This window comes from Carlito syrichta, unplaced genomic scaffold (assembly GCF_000164805.1).
Source record: "Carlito syrichta isolate Samal-C Ts95f unplaced genomic scaffold, Tarsius_syrichta-2.0.1 Scaffold315349, whole genome shotgun sequence".
In the NCBI taxonomy this organism is placed as follows: Eukaryota; Metazoa; Chordata; class Mammalia; order Primates; family Tarsiidae; genus Carlito; species Carlito syrichta.
In genome coordinates, this window is record NW_007259445.1 from 572,305 (window position 1) to 597,239 (window position 24,935).

Consider the following 24,935-nt stretch of genomic DNA (forward strand, 5'->3'; position numbering starts at 1 on the left):
GTAGAACAAAAAAAATGAAGCAATGTTTTTTCTGCTTTATATTTGAATCCACTGATATATTTTGAGTTGAACTTGTTGCTCTGCATCATACTATCTGATCACCAACTAAAATAGTTACTTTCATTGTATATTAAGCTTAAACTCATTCCTTTGTGGAGATAAAAAACAATACAATTACCATGTTTATTCGCACTGATGAAGGGAGGCCAATAAACCAAAACCAGAATATATTACAATCCATAAGTATTATTAAAACTATACAGATTTTAGACCTGAAAATATATGAATTTTATAACTTTTGAGAGCTATTCATGTCTACTTTTTATTTGTTTCCTAAATAATTAATTGCAACATTATATGAAAATTGGTTTATAAATTAACAGCATGCCACTTTAAATGTCTTGATTTTGTACTTTTTAGCATTTATAGTATGTCGACAGTAAATTAGCTAGTTCAAAGGAGAAATGAAATAATTAATTTATTCATAGTGTCATTATTTAAGCCTCCAATTCTTAGTCAAACATGATTTATGATAGCAAATAAATATATCAGAAAATACATTTATCCAAATGAGGAGAAATATACTACATGAGTGTCCTACATGCTGTTAATAAATCTAGGAACAAAGACATTTTTAAGCAAAGCAACTGCAGAAAGAAAAATAAGCAACAGTAAAAATGTAATATTAAGATTATAAAAGTATCTAATTCTTTAATACTGAGTTTGTTACTAAATATGTTGTTTGAAAAATAAGTTCATGCCCATGAAGAAGTCAATAAGGAATATAAAACAAATTCAATTCATTTTTTATAATATATAAGACACATAAGATGTATCCTGAAAATTCTTATTACAAGATTTGGATTGATAATAATTTAAATATAAATAATTTCATGCTCAGTACTAATATCACTCATTATTTTCCCAGATCAAGAGCTAATGGCTGCTGCAAAATTAACTAACAGCATCATTGTAATTTCAGTTGGCATGATAGTTTCAGTCATTGTTCAGTGTGCTTGCTAGATAACTTTAAAACTCAGTGTCTTCAGAAGTCAACAATTGAAAACATTGAGTAACTTTATCATTTGCAAGAATGGACTATGTCCTATTTTTAAAAAAACCGTGAATCTGATTAGTGGAGTGCAGAAACCCCATTTTTTAGCTGATTTTTATTTCTAACCAAGAAGAGTAATTGACAACAAATGTATCGATTTTACACAAGGAAGAGTAGGACAGTACAGCTGCAAAAAATCTCAACTTCTTTTGAAGTTGCCGAACTGTGGCTTAGTGATTATACTTGGAAGAACATGACCAAACCAACGGTGAAACTTTTAAATCAAAATATACAAGATTTTGTATCAAGTGGTGTGTAGTGTTAGATGGCAAGAAGGTATCACTTGAGATTCTGTAGTAATGCAGAATCCAGAGCCCCACTCCAGATGGACAAACAAAGAGGTGGCATTTTAGCCACTAAGACATAGTATTTTAGCCAGATTGCTAGGCAATTCTTATGAACATTGAAGTGTAGAAAGCCCTGATGTACACAGATGGAGAGAAAGAAGTGCAGAGTATAGAGGATGAGTGACAATCAATCTGCATTTACTACCTTGGACTGGGGAATGTTTAACAACTGGCTGTCTGGAAAAACTAAAATAAAAATTAAATTAAATTAAAAACTATGGGAGCTTCTGTGTAGTCGAACAACACATGGAGTTCCCTGGAAGGTAGCACACCCACAGAGGGTCTGGAAGCACTATATCTTTTTCCCATACCTTACCTAATCCATCTTTTCAGCTGGTGTTCATGAGTATCCTTTGTAGTAGCCTTTATAAAAAAGCAGCAAACATACTTTCTCAAAGAAATCTCAAATATGTACACAAATCTAAAATATGTACAAAGTCTAACTCCTTTTATCTTTAAACGTCAAGAGAATAGAGGATCCTTTCTGCTGAGTCAGCTAAGCATCCTCAATCAAACTATTCTACCTCTGGCAAATTCCAGCCTCTGAAACTGTTTCAAGGAGTAGAAATATAAAGTCATTCATGTTAATTTCAACAAATACACTGTTTAGTGAAATGTGGGCTTTTATCAATATACTGGAATTTGACAAAATAAACCACACATTGATAAAAAAAAATGCTTTTAAAAATTTTCTGATTTATGTAATGTGAATATCCCCAACACAGTTGATTTCAAGGTACTAACAAGAAGACTCTGAATGCAGTTGGGAAGAAGATCAAGTATACAATTAGCTCTCCTGACCATCTATGACCTGGCTTCAGCAGATTGTTAACCGTAAGTCACTTAACTATGTCACTTTTTAAAAAATCTATAGATCAGTATGGTATTATTTATCTAACATAATTATTTTGTACTAAGATTTTTTAAAAGATATGAATTGCTCTTGTAAACTGTTGGGATACTAGTTGCTTGTGTTTTTCTCTACCAAATTAACTATTAAAGATTTTTTAACTCCAGGTATAATGAGTGTAGCACAGTAAGTGTTCAATACATATTTTGGAATGCATTAATAAATAACAAGACTGTGTTCTATGCCATTTTATTGGTAAAGCTACAGTATTTCTATCTTTATAAAAATATATTGACCAAGACTATGTGCTGCCATGCCTTTGTGGTCTGATCCTTTGCTTGTTTATGTGACTTGAGCTGATGGGATGTTAGTAGACAATCAATCAGAGCCTGAAAATTGTTTTTATGTTTCTCTTTTCCCATGTTTGCACTTCTGCTATAGGTATGAGAATATGCTTAAGATATCCTGCTAGTGTATGAGAGGTTGTCCCAGAAAAGGCCAATCAGATTAACCCATAAGCAGATACATGAGTGAGTCCAGCCATGATTGCCAGAGTGACAGAGCCACGTCCCCTCAGAATGTTGATCACCAAGTACTTATTTTGAAAGAGTTTTGTGATTGGTTGTCTCATAGCAATAGCTAAATAAAATATTCTCAGCATATGGATGGTTACTTCAGACTCTTCTATAGATTTCATCACATAAAACGTGAATGTAGGTATAGATAAGAGCCAAAACTGAGCACCGCACCATTCTAATATCTACAAGTAAAATGCAGAAGGATCTACTCAAGGGGTCTAAAGAACAAAGATATATTAGGGAAAAGTAAATGAATAGGGTATCCTGGGAGTAAATGAATATATTAGGGAAATATATTAGGGAATATATTAGGGAAAAGTAAATGAATAGGGTATCCTGGGAGCAAAGCAAAAAAATATGTTTTAAGGAGAGATTAAAAAAATAGGATGTGTTAAACATGAGGAGAGGAAAAGTAATTGAAGAATTGATCTTAGATCTGTCAATGGTGTTATCATTGGTGACATTGACAATTATAGATTTCATTGAATGGTGGAAACAGAGTTCTAAAGTTCAAGAAGGTGAGATTAGAAATGGAGAAGGTGAGCACAGAAAAAGTAGGCAACTTGTTGATAAATTTTTATAAAAGGAACATTAAATGGATGTAGCAAGATCTGGAAATAATGCAGGATGAAGAAAAGTTGTTTACTTGTTTGTTTATGTTTATCCTGAGGAGTGCAAATACCATGTGACTTTATGGAAAATAATAGATAAAATTTATTAGAAACAATTTAATGATATACAAGACACAGAGGATAGCTACAGAAACAAAGTTGCTGAGTAAACAAACGACCCTAGAGTATAGTGCACAAGTAGAGGGTTTGGCCTTCAGTGAGTTTCATCACATTTCTAATTTCATACATGCATGCTGCTCTGTAACCCAAAGGTAGGAAATTCTGAACTGAGTTAAATTATCATTGCATTCAATCTTTGAACCTTTACTAACAAACCTTTGTGCTGGCCTAACTCAATGGATTTGCCAATAGTACATAATTAGCAAATAATGAAATTGGTTTATTAAAGCAATATAACTTATTATTTTATAACAATTTGGTACACATATCATTGGCTTATTATTTTTACATCAATTATAAGTAATTCTAGTATACATAACTAATTTTTGTGTTCTAGAATTTTCCATAGTGACAAATATTCTTTTATACCTTTGATCTATTTATATTATTATTCTACACATTTCCCCTGAAATGTCTTTGAGAACTTTTAATGACCATAATGCCAATTCAAATTTCTAGTAAAATCAGATGAACAATATATAAGATTATAAAATTTTATTATTTTATATTATTTTTTCTGGCCAGACGTGGTTGCTCAAGCCTGTAATCCCAGCACTTCGGGAGGCCGAGGCAAGTCGATTGCCTGAGCCTAGGAGTTTGAGACCAGCCTGGGCAACTTGGGGAGACCTCGTCTCTACAATAAATAAAAACATAAACCAGGAGTGGTAGCATACACCAGTAGTTCCAGCTACTTGGAAGGATGAGGTGGAAGGATTGCCTGAGCCCAGCAGGTCGAGGCTGCAGTGGCTGTGACCATGCCACTGCACTACAGCCTGGGCGGCAAAGTAGAACTCCAACTCAAAAAAAAAAAAGAAAAAAAAAAGGGCAGTCCCTCAGGTCCCCTTCTCACTGTGGGAGCTTTTCTGTCCTCTCAGTAAATCCTGCTTTCTTAAAAATATATATATTATTTTTTCTTAATGCAGTGGTATTGCAAAAAGTTTTACCTGATCATATACTTTAGAGAATGTTATTTACCAGTATCAAAAGAGCATTGATTATCTCAAAGATAATTTTGTAACTAGAGGCCAAAGTTTTAATACAGATTTGAAGTACACTTCCATGGCAAAATTTCCTTCCATGTGATGAGTGCACTTTAGTGTCTTCATGAATAGTGCTGGTGAATGGGGTATGTGGTTTATAGGGAAAATATAAGATGTGAGTTCCTGATATTGTTAGCATAGTTTTCATTATAAATAAAGTAATATCCTGTTGCCTCAAGAGAGAAAAATAAAATAATGCAAGGTCATAATTTTAAAAATTAAAGACAATTAAAATATAATCTAACAGTCTTTCAGACTAATTCTTTAAATTAAATTAAATATGTGGAACATTTAAAACTACTCTCAGACAGACCTACTTTAAAAATCATAGAAAAATAAACAAAATTAACAATATTAATAAAATGGGTATTCTCCTTTACATTGTAAAAAGGTTATGTATTATCCTATATAAATCAAAATATATCATCTGTTGCTTTCATATCTCAAATCATTCTCTAAATTATATTATCCAAAAAAGTTTATTTATAAATAGGCAAATTCTCTCTTCTCATGTTAATCAACTAATAACTGATATATTTCATATGATAAATGCCTCATCTGATCAATACGCTTTTTAATTTACTTGATCTCATGTCATATTCTTTCTTTATGGATACTAAATTCAATAAAATATTTCTGGTATTTTCCCCATTCTATAAGCCAAAATTATTTCTTAGTGTAAGAGTAATAAATAATAATTTGTCACATTACAATATCTTTTCACATACTCTTGTCACTTATTAGGTTTTAGCAAACTTTCATTTTAGCAAAAATTCATGTCTTTGACAAATTTTGCGTTAGAATCAATAATATCATATATATGTGTATTTTCTGCCCTATAAATTATAAATTTTTAAATTCTTATTTTTTCAGACTTTTTATATAAAAAATGACTTTTTAACTATTACATTCAGCATTTTATTTACTCTAATCTATCATCTTTTCTTTAGTGACAGTTTCCTTTTGGCTTTTGATGTTAGAAAACATTTAATATCCTCCTATAATCTGATTATATTCCGCTATATTTCTTTATGGTTTACACATTTTTATTTTGCACCTTTATTTATTTACATTATCTAGAATTTATTTTGTGGTAAAAGTATGAGGAAATCTACTTAACACATTATATGACCTAAAATCACTCGTATAAAAACAGCAAAAAATAATACAAAAAGACAGAATGAGAGACTGAGCATACTAATAAATGTAGACAGAGAAATACTTGTGAAATCAAAATGAAGAAGTGTATTCCATACTGTAGAAAGATAGCTCAAAAAACACAATAAATATCAAAATTGGAAAAGAAGGACAGATAAGGCACTTATCACTTTCAGATGATATTTTCAATATTATCCAAACGTTTATGTAGAATTGTATAGATTTTTAAATACTTTAAAAATTAATACTAAGTATGGCCACTAAAATATTAAAATATTTAGATAGCATGTATTCATTTGAAAGATTTTCATATAATAATATGTAAAACATCTTTTATTTAGTGTTTTAAAGATGATTAAAAATTGTCTAAGATAAACTGAGTCCAGGTTGTTGTGGTAGAACACTATACACATGTATTGGTAAAAAAAAGTATTCATATTTTTCTCCTGTTTTCTACATCTTGCAAACAGAGGGACTGACTCTATTGTTCAGTAGCAATATAGAAATATTAGCTCTCTCTGGAGCAAAGAGCAGGTTGTTTACTGTGTATTATAAAAGACTCAGTTCCCTAAGCTCAAAATTTCTCTCCTGTATCAAGTCACCATACATGGGTGTCACCTGACCCTTTTCTCTCTGCTTTGTGGAACTGAGGATCTGGAAATCTAAACACTTTTTGATATTCTGGGTGTTTCTGTTGCTATATATAAAAATAGTACTTTGTCCCTGACTCAGTTTTGTGTATTCTGCCTTTGAAGCTACTCATGTGTACTCTGTCATGAAACTATGGCAAGATAATTTGTTAACTTTCAAGTAAATTAAAAATCTCAGAATAATTCGCAGTTCTTAAGAATGTGTACATATACACAATTATTAAATATTTACAGATGAGCCAATAGTTTCTGTTTTTTTAATCACTATAGAGCAAATAATTATATTTAATTAAAATGACCAAAATAATACTCTTAATATTTGGCACTAATTTTTACTTATGGTTCTAGTTATCATCTCTTACAGTCACAGTGTCTGAACAAAGATGTTTGTTCTTTGTTTCAGGGCCCTTACAATTAACAATAAAGTTCTTATAAATGTTTGCTTATGCACTTATTTATAGGACTCTAGTTCAGGGCCCTTACAATTAACAATAAAGTTCTTATAAATGTTTGCTTATGCACTTATTTATAGGACTCTAGTTAGGTGAAAAACGCTTTTCAATTTCTACACAAGACCTGTCATACTTCCGTTGTGCCCTTTCTTCAAATCAGTTGGAAAGAATGCCTCATCAAGCTTCAGGTCTATCTGTAGCACTAACATGTGAGCTGAGAGGGCAACCTTTCAGTGGATTATTTCTCTTAGCCTCTGTGAGGATTTTGCTCTTTGCCACTGAAAGAGCATTGTGTATCTGTGGTCTGTGTGAAAAGTGTCATTTCTTCCCTTGATTCAAGCTGACAAAGAATTAGCTTCTTGGCAGCACTGTGATTTCTGGAAGCCTTCGCTAACAGGGCTTTTGCTTAATTTATTTAGTTCAAATGCGTTTTTAAAAATTTGAACAACTTTCTAAAAAATACAAAACAAATAGATGAGTTTCAGTGTTCCTTCTGATAAAAAAAAGAGATTCAAAGACTTGTCTAAACATTATGATCTGTATGGATATATGTTTAATATATATGCTAAGACAGAAAAGACACTAGCTAACATGTACAAATGCTGCGTATATGTCAGACACTGCTCTGTGGATGTTTCATCATTAGTTTCCATGATCTATAAAACAACCTTGTAGAATCAGTATTGTATTTTCCATTTTACAATACTAGGAATTCACAACATCTAAGTAGTTAATCCAGCATAAATATTTGCTTTTATGACACTTTGTGTAACATTTTTGGGATTCTTCCATCACCCTATATTTCTCATTAAGAAGAAAGATGTTTTTTTAAAAAGATGCATTCATACTAAAATGTACCCATCTCAAAAAATAGACATTTGAAGCATATGTATTACTATAATTGAATTATTTCTAACCTATATGAGAGAATACAAAGATATACTATTTAATGATCTAAAAAATTAATTTGCTAAAGCAGGTTTAAGGAAAAATGTGAATACATTGACTACATATCTATTTAGGTAAAAAAATGAAGTCCATTTATGCTGATTAATTATAAAATGTGTCCTCTAGTCTTCTGTTCTTTCTCTTCCTATATCTGTGTTTTGAAGTATCACCTAAATGAGTCACTCAACATAATATGGTAGACAGAATTCCAAGATGGGCTCCAATATGTCTACCCTTTTCCCAGGAGTGCAGGTAGAACCTATGAACGTGATGGAGACAGTTGTTCCTTTAATAAAGTAACATTATATGGCAAATGGGATTGAGGAAACACTTCTGTGATTACATTAAGCTATATAAGACTCCTTATAATCAACTGGAGAGGGAGGCAAATCATAGAGCTATGCTCCTGCTGGCTTGAAAGAAAGCCATGTAGCGAGCAGCTTTATGGGACACATGTCAAGGAACCACAGACAACCTCTAAAAGTCAAGAAAATTCCCGGGCCAATAGCTAGCAAGAAAATGGAGACCTCAATTATTTGGCTACAAGCAAATACATTTGATCAGCAATAAGTAAGTTAGGAAAAGGATCCTGAGTTTAGGCATTAATCACAGTGCTGGCCAACACCTGTGTTGAAGGCTTATGCGACCTGAGCTAAGAACCTAACTGATTGCAGCTCGGACTTCTAACCTACAGAATTGAGATTATAAATTTGTTTTGTGTTAATCCTCTAAATCACGGTTACTTGCTATGAGGTAATATAAAATCAATGTAGATGACACTGATCATTTTGTTGAAAACATTCATTTAAATAGCTTTATGAACATTAAATGTTGTGCTATGTCTATATGGAAAGGCACGATGAAATATTATATGAGGCACAGTGAGTGAGTACACACCCAAAGAGTACTGCCAAAAATCTGTACAATAAAGTCTTCAACTGAAAGCACAGTAAAATAGTCAAAGGTATTGATAAGTGTCTTTAAAGATGACAGATAGCCAGGCTAGGTGGCTCAGCCTGTAATCCCGCGCCTTTGGGAGGCTGAGGTCAGTGGATTGCGTGAGTCCGCGGGTTCGAGACCCGCCTGGGCAACTTGGTGAGACCTCATCTCTACAATAAATCAAAACTACGCGCCTGTAGTTCCAGCTCCTTGGAAGGCTGAGGCAGAAGGATTGCCGGAACCCAGCAGGTCGAGGCTGCGGTGGCTGGGAGTGGCCACTGCACTCCAGTCTGGGTGACAGAGTGAGACTCCAACTCAAAAAAAAAAAAAAAGTTCACTTTAAAATATATAATTAAAAGGATATATAAAATCTGAGAACAATTCTAGAAGAATAACATTGCACAGCCTAGGAAAATATAACTTTTATTGGCATATTGAATGCATTTTAAACTATGTTTTTTTGTGGTATGAGGTAATTATTAAAAATCAATCTTAAGCTGACAGTTGTATGTAAAGAAGTGAAAATTAGATGCTGGCATAATTATTTTTTATTCAGAAAATTTTATCTAACATAGTATGGAAATATATATGTCAAAATTACTAAGGCTGCTTATTATTGCTATTAAAATATTTGATGTATACGTTATTTTTTTCTTACATTAAAGAATGACACAGTAAACAATGATTATTTTAATAATAAAGAGTCCACTTCAGATTTAATATGCTATGATATGCCACAATATTTAGAATCAAACAATAAATATAAAATTACTTTTTATTAATTTGCTACATGGTGTTGTGAGGAAAGTAATTTACAAATTAATTTCTAAACCAAGTTCATAGTGTACTTTTCTTTTAAACCACTACTTGTGCACTATCAATTATAACAACAATCAGAATATATGAGGTTTTGTGTGAAAAGCAGCAAAGTATCTTTGACACATAATTAGAATCTTAAATTAATCACTGTCTGAATTCAACTTCATTTTAGCATGCATAGCAAAATGATAAATTATAGCAGTTGGAAATATGGCACATTTAGCATCATATATGAAAGGAGGAAATTCAATGTGAAACAGGATTACATACTAAGTTTAATCACCCTATTTTTGGAGACTAGTATAAAACCTTTCATGCTATTCCATCTTTTCCATATGAAGCACAAAGCTTATGTAGGTCATATATGACTGACTTCAGCAATTTTTCATTTTCAGCTTACTTTTCTTTTTGTGCTATATAAGCAATTTTGTATTTTTAAAATGCTTCACAAAGAAATTATTTAATCTAAGAAAGTGAAGATTTTCAAGGAAAAATACCCATAAGAAGCATAAATAATTTTATGTATTATTTGTGGCTTTTAACAAATAGAAAGCCAAAATTTCCCCTAAACCATAATCATTTGATGTAAATATCTGTGACTATCACAAGTTCTAAGTGATTAAACAAAGCTCCTGTCTGCCTTTTAACACATTCCCTGGAGTTTTAATTTTTTTAAGTGGGAAATTTATCTTTAAATCTCCTACTTTATTAAATCTTTCTTCATTACTAATCCAATTGGTAGTCTGCATGTCAGCTGAGTTTAACAAGAATTTATGAAGAATTTGGAGTATGCCAGGTATGTGTTGAAATAGAAGGCAGGTATAGGAAATGAGTAAAACATGTTCTATACACTCAAGTTGCTTAAAGCCTTTTGTGATTGAAAAATCCAAAATGCATAGTATTGGGTTAAGGTCTGGACAAATGTGAGCACACAGAGAAAGAGCATTGAGTATTCCGCCCAATACTGGATTGCATAAATGACTTTCTGGAGTTGAATAAACATTGAACGATGTCTGGAAGGAAAGGAAGCATGTGGGCCAATAAGTGAAATGTGTACAGGGTGTGAGAGCAGAAAAAAAAAAGTAGACTGTTAAGATTTAATCATTCAGATCGCATAGTGCATGTAAAAATGTAATATGCATTCATAGCATTTATTTGACTGTTTTCTAAATTGAAGCAAGTCATAGCTGGAAACAATACTGGAGAGGTAGGCAGTTGTAAAGACTGTGCTGCATTGTGATGAAATGGGCGGTGTTTAAAACTTTACAGCTTCATGTCTAAAAGCATTCATAGTATTGATAATACTGCAGAAACTTCCTTGTGAATACACGTAAAAGTGATTATATCTACCTGGGTAAAAGACATAAAACTCCTTGAAACATTAATAAATTATTGTGTATATACAGTCAAACCTGCAGGTTCATAAAAACAGTTTGTCTTTAACTCTATTTTGAAGATTGTATTTAAGAAATAGACTACTTATGCTGCTCTCTGATTTAGGCTTTTGAATACTTCCAAGTGCTTAGAAAGGTACAAGTGTGAGACACTAAAGATTTAGCGAGATCACTTTAGAATTACGATGTTTCTTTTCCTAACTAGGTTGACATATGAACCTCTAAACACAAAAGATTTAAATCTGAAGAAAAGGCAAATGGCATGGTCTTTGCAGTTATGACATAATATAGTATCTCTCACTTATTCTTAAAAGTATTTAAGGATGGAGATCCATTAGCTTCTTGTATGACCCTAAACTATCTTTATTGCTAGGAAACTATTTAATAAATGTAATTTTGTAACAATCTTATCTTGCTGAAATTCAGCTGCTGTGCTAGAAGCATAATTGGCTTGATTTTAAATTGTAAGTTCTCCATTAAATTTCACGGTATTGTCGTTTAAATTTTAAAAGCTTAGTAGTCAAAAAGAACCTCTAAAGTAAAAAAAAAAAAAAACTACAACAATTCTATGTTTCAAAGGATAAACATTTAAAACATGTTTGACAGATAGCTAAAGAATATAGCTATTTTTTGTATAGACAGTATTTTTAAAAGAAAGAAGATATACATCACAAGAATAACATGCACAAGAATAAATTTTGTATTTTGTGTTTCATATTGTTTTAATACACATTATCAGTAATTCTTCATTAGCAACTCTCTTTTTTACTAAATTATATTTGGTCATATTCTTTTAAGTATAAATGGAATCATGGTTTACAGTTAAACCTAAAACAAGTCTCAAAAATGTATACAGTTTCCAGTGGTAAGGTATTTAAATAAATTTTATACTAAAATAAGTGCTTTTGTCATCTCTTTGTCAAGCATATTCATGCTGTGTATGCTATACACCTATTAGATACTTAATAATGTTTTCAGTTTTTCAATTTAAAAACTAGTGCTGTATATTACTATTTAGTAATAGTTCAGTGCTATCCGCAATTGCAGGTATCCACTGGGTGTTTTGAAATATTCCTCACAGATGGGGGGCAGAGGCGACTGAACTGTTGAGGAGTATTTAATAAAATAGTTATCTTGACTGAATGACTCTCATTTATAGTGTTTCCTGGGTATCTGCTAGAAATTTGCTAGAATAATATATTGTACTCTATTGACTAATCTTTTCTGTTTGAGATGGCACTGTCAGGTATGACTAACAGAAAAATCTCTACTAAGAAACATTCATAATGATGTTTTTATATTTTAACTGAATTATTGTTCCCATTTTATAAATTAGTAGCAAATTCTGAGAGCTAAATAAAATAAGGATAATTAAAAGTCACAAGGTTTGGAAAACTTGAGAAATAAAAGAAATCTTAGAAAATGTGAAGAATTTTATAGTCAAGATTAAATATCTTGATGATTAGACAAATAAAAAGTATTCTCTACATTAGCCAATAAAAGAAAGTTTTTAGATTTTGAAAATTAATTTCAATATACAATATTTCAAATGTATAGTATGATTCCAAGCACACAGAACTGCTGAGTTATTACTGTAGAAACTTTTTACTGTTAATGAACATTACAAGGAATTTAAGATGAAAAACTTGCCTGAAGAATACATATTTAGGAAGACAGAAAATTAATTTAAAATAATACTGCAAATTTCTCTGTGCTCCCTCAGAAAGTAGAAAATATATAACTCATTCTGGATCATTTATTAATACTGGAAGAAAATGTGATAGTAGACCCATGGACCAATGTGTTTTGGTGAACAGTTTCTTTCTGGTCCACAATGAAGTAAGTATTGAAGTCAGGAGTATTATTTTAGATTTTACAAAAGTATTGGTTTGCAAATAGAGATATATACAGGGGTACCAAAAAAAGGCATATACATTTTAAGTGTGATGTTCACTCAAAAGATGGTGCTAATCAAATGAACACTAGCATCACCATATGACAGACAGCACAAAGAAAATGGCAAAAGCACGGCTGAGCAAATGACATAATACACATTGCTACTGAAATTCAGTTCTTCAAAAAGTAATACATAGATAACATTGCTTAAAATGTGTATACATAATTTTTTGCACCCCTGTATTGGTCTTTTATTATAGTTTGAAAAATGCTGAGTGTAGCCAGGCTCGGTGGCTCAGCCTGTAATCCCGCGCCTTTGGGAGGCTGAGGTGAGTGGATTGCCTAAGCCCACGGGTTCGAGACCCGCCTGGGCAACTTGGTGAGACCTCATCTCTACAATAAATCAAAAGATCAGCTGGGTGTGGTAGTGCATGCCTGTAATTCCAGCTACTCGGAAGGCTGAGGTGGAAGGATCGCCGGAGCCCAGCATGCGAGGCTGCGGTGGCCGGGAGCGGCCCCTGCACTCCAGTCTGGGCAACAGAGTGAGACTCCAACTCAAAAAAAAAAAAAAAAAAAAAAGAAAAGAAAAGAAAAATGCTGAATGAGTAAATACATGTTATTTTACTATACATTCTCCTCTGCAAGTGAAGCAATTGCAATCTATGGCATTTTCTTGAAAATGAAAACCTCATAGTAATTACAGCAGACCACTTTAGCTGAGACTGATGTATGTTTGTCCATTAGCTTAATCACCTTTGTCACTTCATAATGATTTAATATATATATGTGAAATATATGAAACATTTAAGTTATTAATCTCTTGCAGACACATACACAAGCAGACACACATGGGGACATAAGGTAGGAAGAGAATGTGTGATTACTTTATTAACTCTTGCTGAAAGAACTGGTCATCAAAATAAATAGTCTCTTTTAAAAAAGAACATTAACTCCATTACAGAAATTTGGATAAATATGCTATATTTCCCCATAGAGTTGAAATGCTTATGCATAAAGTACTCTGTTAATCATGATTTTATCAATATTGTAACAAATGTTTATGAAATGCTTATTATGTATCAGATCCTATTCTGAGGACTCGCTCTCTGTTATTTTATTTCTCATAAGACTATGAAGTAGGGAGAATTACTACCTCATTTTTACAGATGAGGAAAATGAGGTTTAGATACATTAAGTATATTGTCCAGGATAAGTATCTTTATAGTGATACTGATTCACCCAGTATATTTGTTAGTATTTTATTTGTACAACAAATTTATTTGGTATGATTTAGTCTCTTCCAGGGAGAGAAAGAAAGATATAACTGATATCAGGCATAAGAATCAGGGGTCTCTTATATAATGCATATTATATATTATATATAATAAGATATATATATCTTAAATATAATGTATATTCTTTTTTTTTTTTTTTTTGAGTTGGAGTCTCACTCTGTCGCCCAGACTGGAGTGCAGTGGCCGCTCCCGGCCACCGCAGCCTCGACCTGCTGGGCCCCGGTGATCCTTCCGCCTCAGCCTTCCAAGTAGCCAGAACTACAGGCACACGCTACCACACCTGGCTAATTTTTGTTTTATTGTGCAGATGAGGTCTTGCCAAGTTGCCCGGGCGAGTCTTGAACCCGCAGGCTCAGGCAATCCACTCACCTCAGCCTCCCACAGGCGCGGGATTACAGGCTGAGCCACCGAGCCCGGCATATAATGTATATTCTAAGGCTACACTGCAGAGTTTGATTCAGGGTTTATAAGAGGACCAAGAATTCTAGATTTTCATATATTCTCCAGATAAATCTGATGTATGTGGTCCAGTGTTGACAATTTGAGAAATACAGATCAATGCTTAACATCAGCAACAAACAGAGATCCCGGCCATTGCCAGACTATTGCTGCCATTGCCTTACTAGAATCTGGTGTGGCCATGTGCTCTTTGAGCTATGACTGTTCCCATGCTTCCTAGCTTTGGCTACCTTTCCTACCTTAGGGAGGTGAATCTCCTCTTTCTTTCTCTCTCTCTTTCTAAATATACTATATTTTCTAATCTAAACAAACAAAAACAAACAAACAAGCAGAGATCCCATAAATTCTAACAGACACAAGCAAAATCTTAGGAAAGTTTAAAAGCTGTACAAAATAACTATTAAATGATTGTATAGAGGAAGATAAAATGAAAAGAAATAGATTCAGACATTAATATCTTGAAAATATTGTTAAAAATATAGGTATACATTTTTAGAAGATTTGCAAATTAGTAGATCAATTTTACTATAGCATGCATGCATAAGGTCTAGAGTTGTAATTTGAGGTAATTGTGGAACAAAAACCTTGATTCAAAATGTAGGAGAGTGTTGTGCGATAGACAGGCTTTGAAATTTCAAGCTAAGTTTTCTGAACTTCACAAGTTGGTCCCAACAGTATCATTGGCTACCATTAAATAAACAAATGCTTGCAGCTACTCCCTCCAGAACATGTTATATAGACTTGCACATGATGCAGTAGGCCAAATAATGACCCTCCATCTCCCAAAAATATATCTCTGAAACTAATGCATATGTCATGTTACATGGCAAAAATGATTTGCAGATATAATTAAGGTCAAGGATTTTAAGATAAGAATTTTGACCTCTATTATCTAGATGGACTCCAGCCAGTTACGTGGACTTTAAAAACTGAGAAATTTCTTCACTTTGTGTCAGAGATGTGTGGAGGAAGAAAATAGCAGATAGATGCATCAGAAGGGGAAATTAGACAGATTCCCAGTGTAGGAAGGATTCAAAGCAACAGCTGGTGACTCTAAGCTATAGAATCTCTGTATAGAGAGAAGAGAAACCCATAGAATAAATGGGCAGTCCCCAGCTGATAGCCAGCAAGGAAACAGAGGACTCAGTCTTACAACCCTGAGGAACTGGATCATGGCACAACCGGAATAAGCCCAAGAGTTGATTTTTCCCAAAGCTTTTGAATAAGAACCCAATCCAGTGACATTTTTATTTTAACTTTGTGAGACACTGAGCAGAGAAACCAGCAGAAACTACCAGAACTTTTCACCCACAGAACTGTGAGGTAATACGTATTTTTTTGTGGTTAATGCTGTTAAATTGAAAACTAAAATGTACGGTAAAAGTTACATATCCTAATTCAATATCTGAAGATTCTACACTATGATAACCAATTCTTCTGCACAATCTGAGTGCCTAAAATCCTATATTTTAAGTCAGGACATCCCAAGCACACAATACAATGACATAAAATATAAAAATTCATTTTCCCTAAGGCAAAAACGATGGACAGAAATTTAATGTTGTATACGTAGAAACAATGGGGAGTTGTGAAAATATTTTTGAGTATGGATACCTAAAACCTAACAGACAAACCAAAAGCATGCCAACATCATAATTCATAAGTACATTTTCAAGATACTTAGTACTTACTGCAAGAATAAGCTAACCTAAAAATATCTTTGTATTTTGATGAACAGAATACAGGTTTTCTATCAAAGAGTTCTTAGTGGAAAATTATTGCATTACTAACTTTCTTCAATGTTGCCAAAATTACACCTTAAAATTAAGGCTTTGTGGTTGTAGTGTTTTAAACTATGAATTAAGTTGCCAAGATAAAATATGTTCACCTATTGTGAAAGCTCCTTAGAGAAATAATGATCATTACTATCACAATGGAGGAAAGTAAGTCTTGGAATTCATCCTCCTTTGCTAGACAAAAGACAGTTCAGAAAGGTATTAAGTAAAAAACAGTGTTCAAAACTGCTGCTTGTGACATTATTTAGGCCATAAAACAGATAAAGTATTTTTTCTCAGTTATTTGCTAGAGGATTTGTTTTCTAGTGAGAAATATAGCAACATATGAAACATATGAAATAATGTCTAGTTTAAAACTTTCCCCACATACAAAATGTTAGCCTTTATACTGTAACAATTTTGTTTTATATATTATTTTCTGGTATAGTCCTTAAACATATAATATTTTAAATTATTTTGTGTTTTATAAAATAACTGCTCCTCCTACTGTTTTTATGTATCTCTTGATGATTATCCTAGACCTGATGTGATCAGTTCTAGTAAACTGGTCCCTGCAAAGTGAATTTAAATCTGACGTGATATCCCTATGGTTAAGAGAGAGACTTTTTCCTAAACTAGAAGGAAATTTTATTGCCCAGTCACATTGGTAAAAAAAAATACAAATCTAGCATTTCTACCTGAAATTATCAGCAGTAAATTATTTTTTTCATCAGAATTATTTTGGCCGGTACATTGTTTTTTTAAAAGAAAAGCATGCAGATTCTGTAAATTTTTGACACCCTCAGCAGAGCCAACAGACCACTCCATATTAAAACAATACTTCTGTAGTAAAATATATGAATATCCACATGAATTACATTTTTGACAGCCTCAGCAGAGCCAACAGACCACTCCATATTAAAACAATATTTCTGTAGTAAAATATATGAATATCCACATGAATTGGGATAAATAAATATCACAAATATCTCTAGTCATTTGGTACTGGTTTTGATGCCAAATGAGTTTGTACCAAACTTACACGGAAAACTAAACGAAACAACTTTCAGTTTTAAAAGTTTTCAGTTTTCCTCTTCGTGGTTTATGGCTCATGGACCTATGGTGCTGGAAAGGTTATTTTAGGAATGAAAGATATCAACGCTTCTCTCTTCTTGACTTTTTTTCCCTCTTGACTCTAACTTTCAGAGAAGACAAATTACTAGTTTACTTTCTGGTGGCAACACACAGCACAAGGAAGTATAGGGTAGAGTCTATGATGCCTGAATCACAAATTAGGTCTAGTGTCCTCTTACTCTCTCGTTCAATTATCTTTTATTAATACCTAGCCCTTTACTAATTTCATGGTCTCATCTCCTAAGAATATATATGAAAGAGATTTTCCTATGTCTAGGCATAGGGATAGGAAACATTAAAGTCCATTAACTCTAGCATTTTATTGTACATTCATAATTAACAAGAAGGCAAATTTCATGTTGGGAGAAGATTTGAGGTAAAACAATGGGCTGTATCTCTTTTCATGTTAATTATTCTTCCATTGCCATACTTGAAAAATTCTTGTTGGACTACATTAAGGGAAGTAGTTCCTTTTATATCACCATTACTTACCTTCATAATATACTTTAAACCCATGAGCACTAACTGCAAAATCACTGGTCAAACGTAGTGAGAACACAGACTTGGTACTTGTCACTGGCGGTGGCAGATGGAATCCTGTTAACCTAAAAACAGAATGAAAATAACTGTTAGAGACATACTTATTTTACCTAATAGTGTTTAGGGAGAACTGAAAGTCATATTATCAAATCCCCAAGTTTTCTGTAATACATAGGTATGTACTTATGGCATGCTAATTAGAAGTAATTCATCAAAAGCAATTACTGTAAGTTCATATAATTATAGTTATATACATAGATGCATGTGTATATTACTGTTTATCATATCAATCACATCTATAATTTGTATAAAATTGTTGATTAATTCAACTTTGAGAAATAATGAATAGTGAGAGTATGTATTTGTGCATATTTTATGCCATTGGTTCAGACAACTGAGCTGTTAGAAGAAATTTTTATCAAAATAATTATTTTTCTGATAGTTTAGAACATATATAAAGACAGGAAGCATTTATTTAAATTTAATAGTGAAGAAAGAGATGTGATTTTATAAAATCTTGAAACTGAAATGCTTACATATGAGTTTTGTTTTAGCAGATTCCAAAATTCCACTGTTTTATTAAAATAAATATATCAAACATGCTTTTTTGTGAATATTTCATATGATTACATAACGAATAATTGCCTGATATTTCTGCCTATAGTTATTTTACTAATAATTTACTGCATATAGATACAAGCTTGAATAGTATAAAATTAATATATAATTGACATATTTTCTAAAGCTGAAAAGAAAAATTAAAAATAAGAAAAATTATACACATGTGATAGAATTTTCTAAACAGTAATGAAAGTACATAATTATTTATTTTTCTGTCATGTATCTTTATGTTCTTTTCCTCTTGTTATTGTTATACTATTTTTACTTATTAAAACATAAGACAAAGAATATATGATATTTGTATGTACTTGCGAGTTTTTGCCCATCATTATACATGTAGAATTAATTATATTGATACTACCATATATTTTTATTGCTGCATTGCTACAATTCTCAAGTTTATGTCAAGTCTCCTTACACTCTAAAAAATTATTGAGAAATCTCCCCAAATTTTGTGGGCTAAATCTATGAATATGCCCACCAACTTTAAAACTGAGACAGTTTAAAATGTGTACTGATTATTTTATTTTTAATTTTAAAGTGTCTACTGATTATTTTATTTTTAATTTTAAAGTGTGCACTTATCACTTTACCCATTATATGTTAACAAAGAAATAACTACATTTGCCAACAACAAAAAAGGAAAGAATGCATTTCATAGTATTTTTGGAAATCCTTTCAATGTATGGCTTAGTAGAAAGCACTAACTTCACATATCTACTTCTTTATTCAATATTTTACAATATATTGTTTTAATTGATGGATATGAAAAACACTTGGACTCTCTTGGATGTCTAGTTGGAATAAGGGGGAGTATCTTAGTAGATTTTGCAATAAAAGCATATACACCTTGATATTAAACATTACAGGTTATTATCCATGCTGAATTTGAAATATCAGTAATATGTTGTACTCTGTAACATTAGTATTAATTGATTTGCCTTCCCCTTATAATGAATGTTTTTGTATTAAAAAATTATGCATTGGGCATTGGGGAAAAAAGTTGATTTACTGAGTTGTAGAGATCCTCAAAATGTTGGTATATTTCATTACATATTATAAAAAAGTCATGTTTGTTGTTATTGCTGCTGATCTCTCAGGAGAATCATTAAATGTGGGGAAGCTGTAAAGTTACAGAAGTGTATTGAGGTTTTCTGAACTTTTATGTTTTCTCAAAAGCTCAACTATTAACATTGATAATAAAGTGTATTTGTCATTTTTCTTGAAGTGATATCAGGATAATTTTTTTATTTCAAGAAAATATATATCTAATACCCAAGTGTGAATAACCATAGTTTCTGTCAATCATTATTTTAAGGAAAAAAAGTATTCCATTAAAAAAGTGGCTAGTTCAGCTGAAAACTAAACCATGTAACTGTTTTTGACACAACCCTGTCATATTTTGATAGGCGTAAGAAAGGCTATTTGTACATTTCCCATTTTATCACACTGGTAATTAAAAAGAATACTATACGGTAGAGATGTAATGAAATAAATATTTATAGCTTTAATGAGGACATTCTTAAGTAAAACTGGATTTTTTTCTTTTCTTTTTTGGGGGGAGGGAGTACTGGAAGTGTGTGGCAGTAAAGAATACAATGACTAATGGTTACTAGTGCTACATTGAGACTACTAATTGAGTTGTGCTATTCAACAGCAATCTTACCCACCATTATTTTTGTACCTTGAGGGCAAACATCACTGCAGTGAAAAGGGCAAATAATAGCTCAGTAATATTATGGAAATGGTTTTGACCATATGGACACCTCTGAAAATGTTGCAAGACCCTCAGGGATTCATGGACCATATTCTGGGAACTGCAGATGTATGACATCATTTCATCGACTTATTTTACTGTTAATGGATATTTGTGATGTTTATAATTTATCCAATGTGTTTTTATCAGTATACTTTAAAAGTTTCACTCATACACGATTCGTAGCGTTTTCTCTTGTCTACATAAGCATTTAAAATTTTAAATTTTCTCCTTCTTACTACACAAACTACATCCTACAAAGGACATCACAAAACTCTTTTTAAAATTCCTTTTTGGTTTCTTCTTTAGTACCTAGTTAGAAGTATATCTCGTAGATTATAAACATATGGTTTAGTTCTAGTTATAGTTTTTTACCAATGCCTATCTCATCTGCATTATACTCAGATAACGTTTTGTGTATGAATTTAATCCTTTGAAATTTAGGATTTGCTTTACAAGTAAGATATATATATTTTAAAATTCTGTGCATGACTTTCTTATAAAGAATAGGTGTATTACTTTCTTATTCCTAATCCAAGTCACCACAAACGTAAACAACACTCATATCACCTAACAGCTATATAGGTATGGAAAAAATGTAGTTCACCTGTTTCTCTGTTTAGAGTTTCATAAGGCTGAAATCAAAGTGTCAGATGAACTGAATTGCTTTCTGCAGACTGTGAGTTATACTGTGTCTACTAGCACTTCAAAGCTTATAAGGCTGTTGCTGAAATTCAGTTCCACGAAATTATAAGATTAACATCCCTATTTCCCTGCTGGTTATTGAACTGGAGTCATTCTCAGCTTGTAGAGGCTACCTTTACTCTTGGTTTGCATGCCCCTTTCCCCATCTTCAGAGTCAGCAATGGCAGTCCAAGTCCTATTTCTAATCTTTCTGTCCTTCCCTTCTGCTTCACCTCTCTGCTGCTGTTTCTGGCCCTTCTGCCTCCAGTTGGAGTGAGCTATTTTCTTTTAAGAGTCATGTAATTAGATTACGTCCAGCAGGATAATGTAAATACTTCCGTATTTTAACATCTGTAACTTTTTTTCTCTGCCAAAGTCCCTTTTGAAATGTAACATATTATATTTACAGATTCTGGGGAAACTATTATTTTGGGACAATTATTCTGCCTACCATGATGGCTATTCAACATTTGCAAGGCACAGTTATGTTCAAATTGTCTCTGAAGGAGATATGCAAAAATATCTCGATATAACCATGGATTTTTTATATTTTTTATACTTATTTATGTCCATTTAAAAGTATTTTGGGCCTACATTTTTAGGTGTGTAAAAGTTTATATGATTATATTTCCTGGTGAATGAAACATTTTGTCTTTATGAGGTATCACACTTTATAATAATGATTGTATCTTAAGCTTTATCTTATCTGATAATAATATGACTATGACTTCTATTTATTAGAATTAGGTTGTCACATCATTTTACCTTCATCTTTTTAGTATTCTTATTATTTTAGATGTAATACAGCTATAACATACTTGGGGTATACTTTTATATATTTGAAATATTATAGTGTTCTAATCGAATCTTAGTCTTTGTCCTTCTATTGATAACTATATTCAATGAATTATAACATCCATACAGAAGATTACATAAATCAGAATTGTACAAACTGCTGAATTATCACACATTAAACATGTTTCAAATCAAGAAATAAAATATTGTCAGCAATACTGAAGGCTTGTGGAGGCTCCCTCCAATTCATTACTATCTTCAGAGATAACCACCACTTTGAATTCGAACAAAAAAGTTACATTTTAAAAATTTACATTCGTTAGATCATATAATAAAATTATTCTGCCTCTGGTTTACTTGACTAAACATTTTATTTGTTTTATTACAGTAGTGACATAGAACTTAATGTTTATTTTTATATATAATTTCATTTTATAAAAGTATCTCAATGTATTTTCCTATTCTACTGTTGGAGGACATTTTTTCTGTTTTAGTCTTCTGTAAATAATGCTGCTATAAATATGTTGTATGTTTTATAAGCATGTGCACATATTTCTATTGGGAATGTACCTAGAAATAGAATTGCAGAATCACAGAGTAACATACAGGTTGTTAAATATGCAGATTTTTAGATATTTTTCAACTTAATTTCTTAAAATAAAAACGTAACAAAATATTTGGCACTTTAAATGCTCAGAGAATTTTACAAATGAACAAAGAACGTTTCCAGGAAAAAAGAAAGGGCAAATTGGTTTGCAACACACACAAACAACCCCGAAAGCTCTATCTGTTCATCACCAGACTCTTATGATGTTATATATAAGGTTATGTAATAAATGATGACCTTCCAAGATGCCCATGCACTAATCCTTAAAATTTTTAAATATTTGACCTCGCATGGCAGAAAGAATTTTGCAGATATAATGAAATTAAGATATTTAGAATGGGAGATGACCCTGTATTACCTGGATAGGCCCAAAATAATCACAAGGGTCCTTATAAGAGAGAGTTCAGAGGCTTAATAACAGAAGAAGTAGGAGGGATGCAATTGCTGGCTTTGAAGATGGAAGAGGTCTACCAGCCGAAGTCAAACTCTAGAAGCCAAAAAAGATAAGGAATAGCTTCTCTCCTAGAACTCCAGAAGAAATGCAGCCTGTCCACACCATTATTTCAGCCTAGTGACACTCATTTTGGACTTCAGTCCTCCAGACAACAAGATCGTAAATTTGTATTGTTTAAGTCACTACGTTTGTGACAATTTGTTGCAACAGCAATAGGGAATTAATATACAGCTCTCTTGTGAGTTTTGCAATATACATTTTTAAAGTAGCTATATAAATACTAATTTATTCTATAATTGAAAATGGGAGTCCCATGGAATCTTAGTGTCTATTTTAAGTCACTTAGACTGGTGTTGATATCATACAAATTACTAGATTCAGAATCTATTAGTATAGTATTTATTTAATTATAACAAAAAAAACTCTCTCTGTTGGTATATTATGCAATTATATACTCACATTATAAAACACAAGGGACTGAGAAAAATTAAACAACTTGATCAAGTTCACAGTAAAGTCACATCCCAAGACCACAACTTGATTATTGTCTCCCAGATTCAAGTAAGCACTGTTTGACTTCTCGTCTTTGACACATTAATTACATTGAAACATTAAATATTTAACTACAAATGTGCATATTAATATATAAATTATTATTCAATTACAACTTTTACTCACTCAGATATTAAATAATGCAATATTTTAGGTAGTATTTAGAACACTTTTACTATCAAGCTATTCAAGGTAATAGAGAAGGACACCGGATAATTTTTCACTTTTAGCAAAAACTAGTTTTATGTACCTGTGTTTAAATAATCAGCGTTTAGTGGCATGTTGTACAATGGCACAATTTTTTTCAATAAATGAGAGAAGAAGATATATCTTTAAAGCTTGTTTTCATCTGATAGCTGTATCGTTCTGAGGATTTGTGGTAACTTGTTTTACTTGCTCTTAGAATATATTACATAACTGATTTGAAAATAAACTCAGTCATGTATCTCATTAGTATTTTTCATTATAAGACTTCATTTTGTAATTTCATATTTACGTGTGTGATTGTGTTACCTCTTTTCCTCCTTTGAACACTAAGCTTCAAAAAGTCAGTGTCCATGACTTGTGGTCGATCTCCAGTGCTTGCTTCGGTGAATACTGTGTAAGAGGCCCTCAGTGAATTCCTACTAAATTAATGAGTTGAGGTGGGAATAGAATGAAAATGCTACCTGAGCAATTTCTTTTTCAAACTAAGAACTGCATCCTTGGAACCCTCTTCTTAAGAATCATAAGAATTTAAATTTAACCTGGACTCAGTGGCTCAGCATGTAATCCCGCGCCTTTGGGAGGCTGAGGTGAGTGGATTGCCTGAGCCTGCGGGTTCAAGACCCGCCTGGGCAACTTGGCGAGACCTCATCTCTACAATAAAAAAAAAAAAAAAAAAAAAATTAGCTGGGCGTGGTAGCGCGCGCCTGTAGTTCCAGCTACTTGGAAGGCTGAGGCGGAAGGATCCCCGGAGCCCAGCAGGTCGAGGCTGCAGTGACCGGGAGCAGCCACTGCACTCCAGTCTGGGCGATGGAGTGAGACTCCAACTCAAAAAAAAGAATTTAAATTTAAATCTGATTTATAAGATTTGGATAGTTTAAGGAGAGACTCTTGCTTGAAAGACTTTTTTTCTCCATATTATCCTCAAAAACTAAAGAGATAAGATTTATCTATCTTTGAAATATCTTTCCAGTTACAACTATAGAATTCTAAAACTTGTTTTCAGGTAAAGCTAATATGATTCATATCTTTATAATATGTTACAAATTCACAGTACTTAAGTATATGTTTTTCATCTAGGCT

The 24,935-nt window shown here is 32.2% G+C and overlaps 1 protein-coding gene across 1 annotated transcript in view; it reads right to left on the minus strand.

The window, feature by feature from the left end:
* The window catches only part of LOC103275163 (CUB and sushi domain-containing protein 3-like), a 715,868-nt gene that overhangs the window by 528,362 nt on the left and 162,571 nt on the right, over window positions 1-24,935 (minus strand). The window contains exon 3 of the mRNA XM_008072573.2: window positions 18,132-18,244. Coding sequence (XP_008070764.2) covers window positions 18,132-18,244 — 113 coding nt within the window. The remainder of the gene's footprint in view (window positions 1-18,131; window positions 18,245-24,935) is intronic.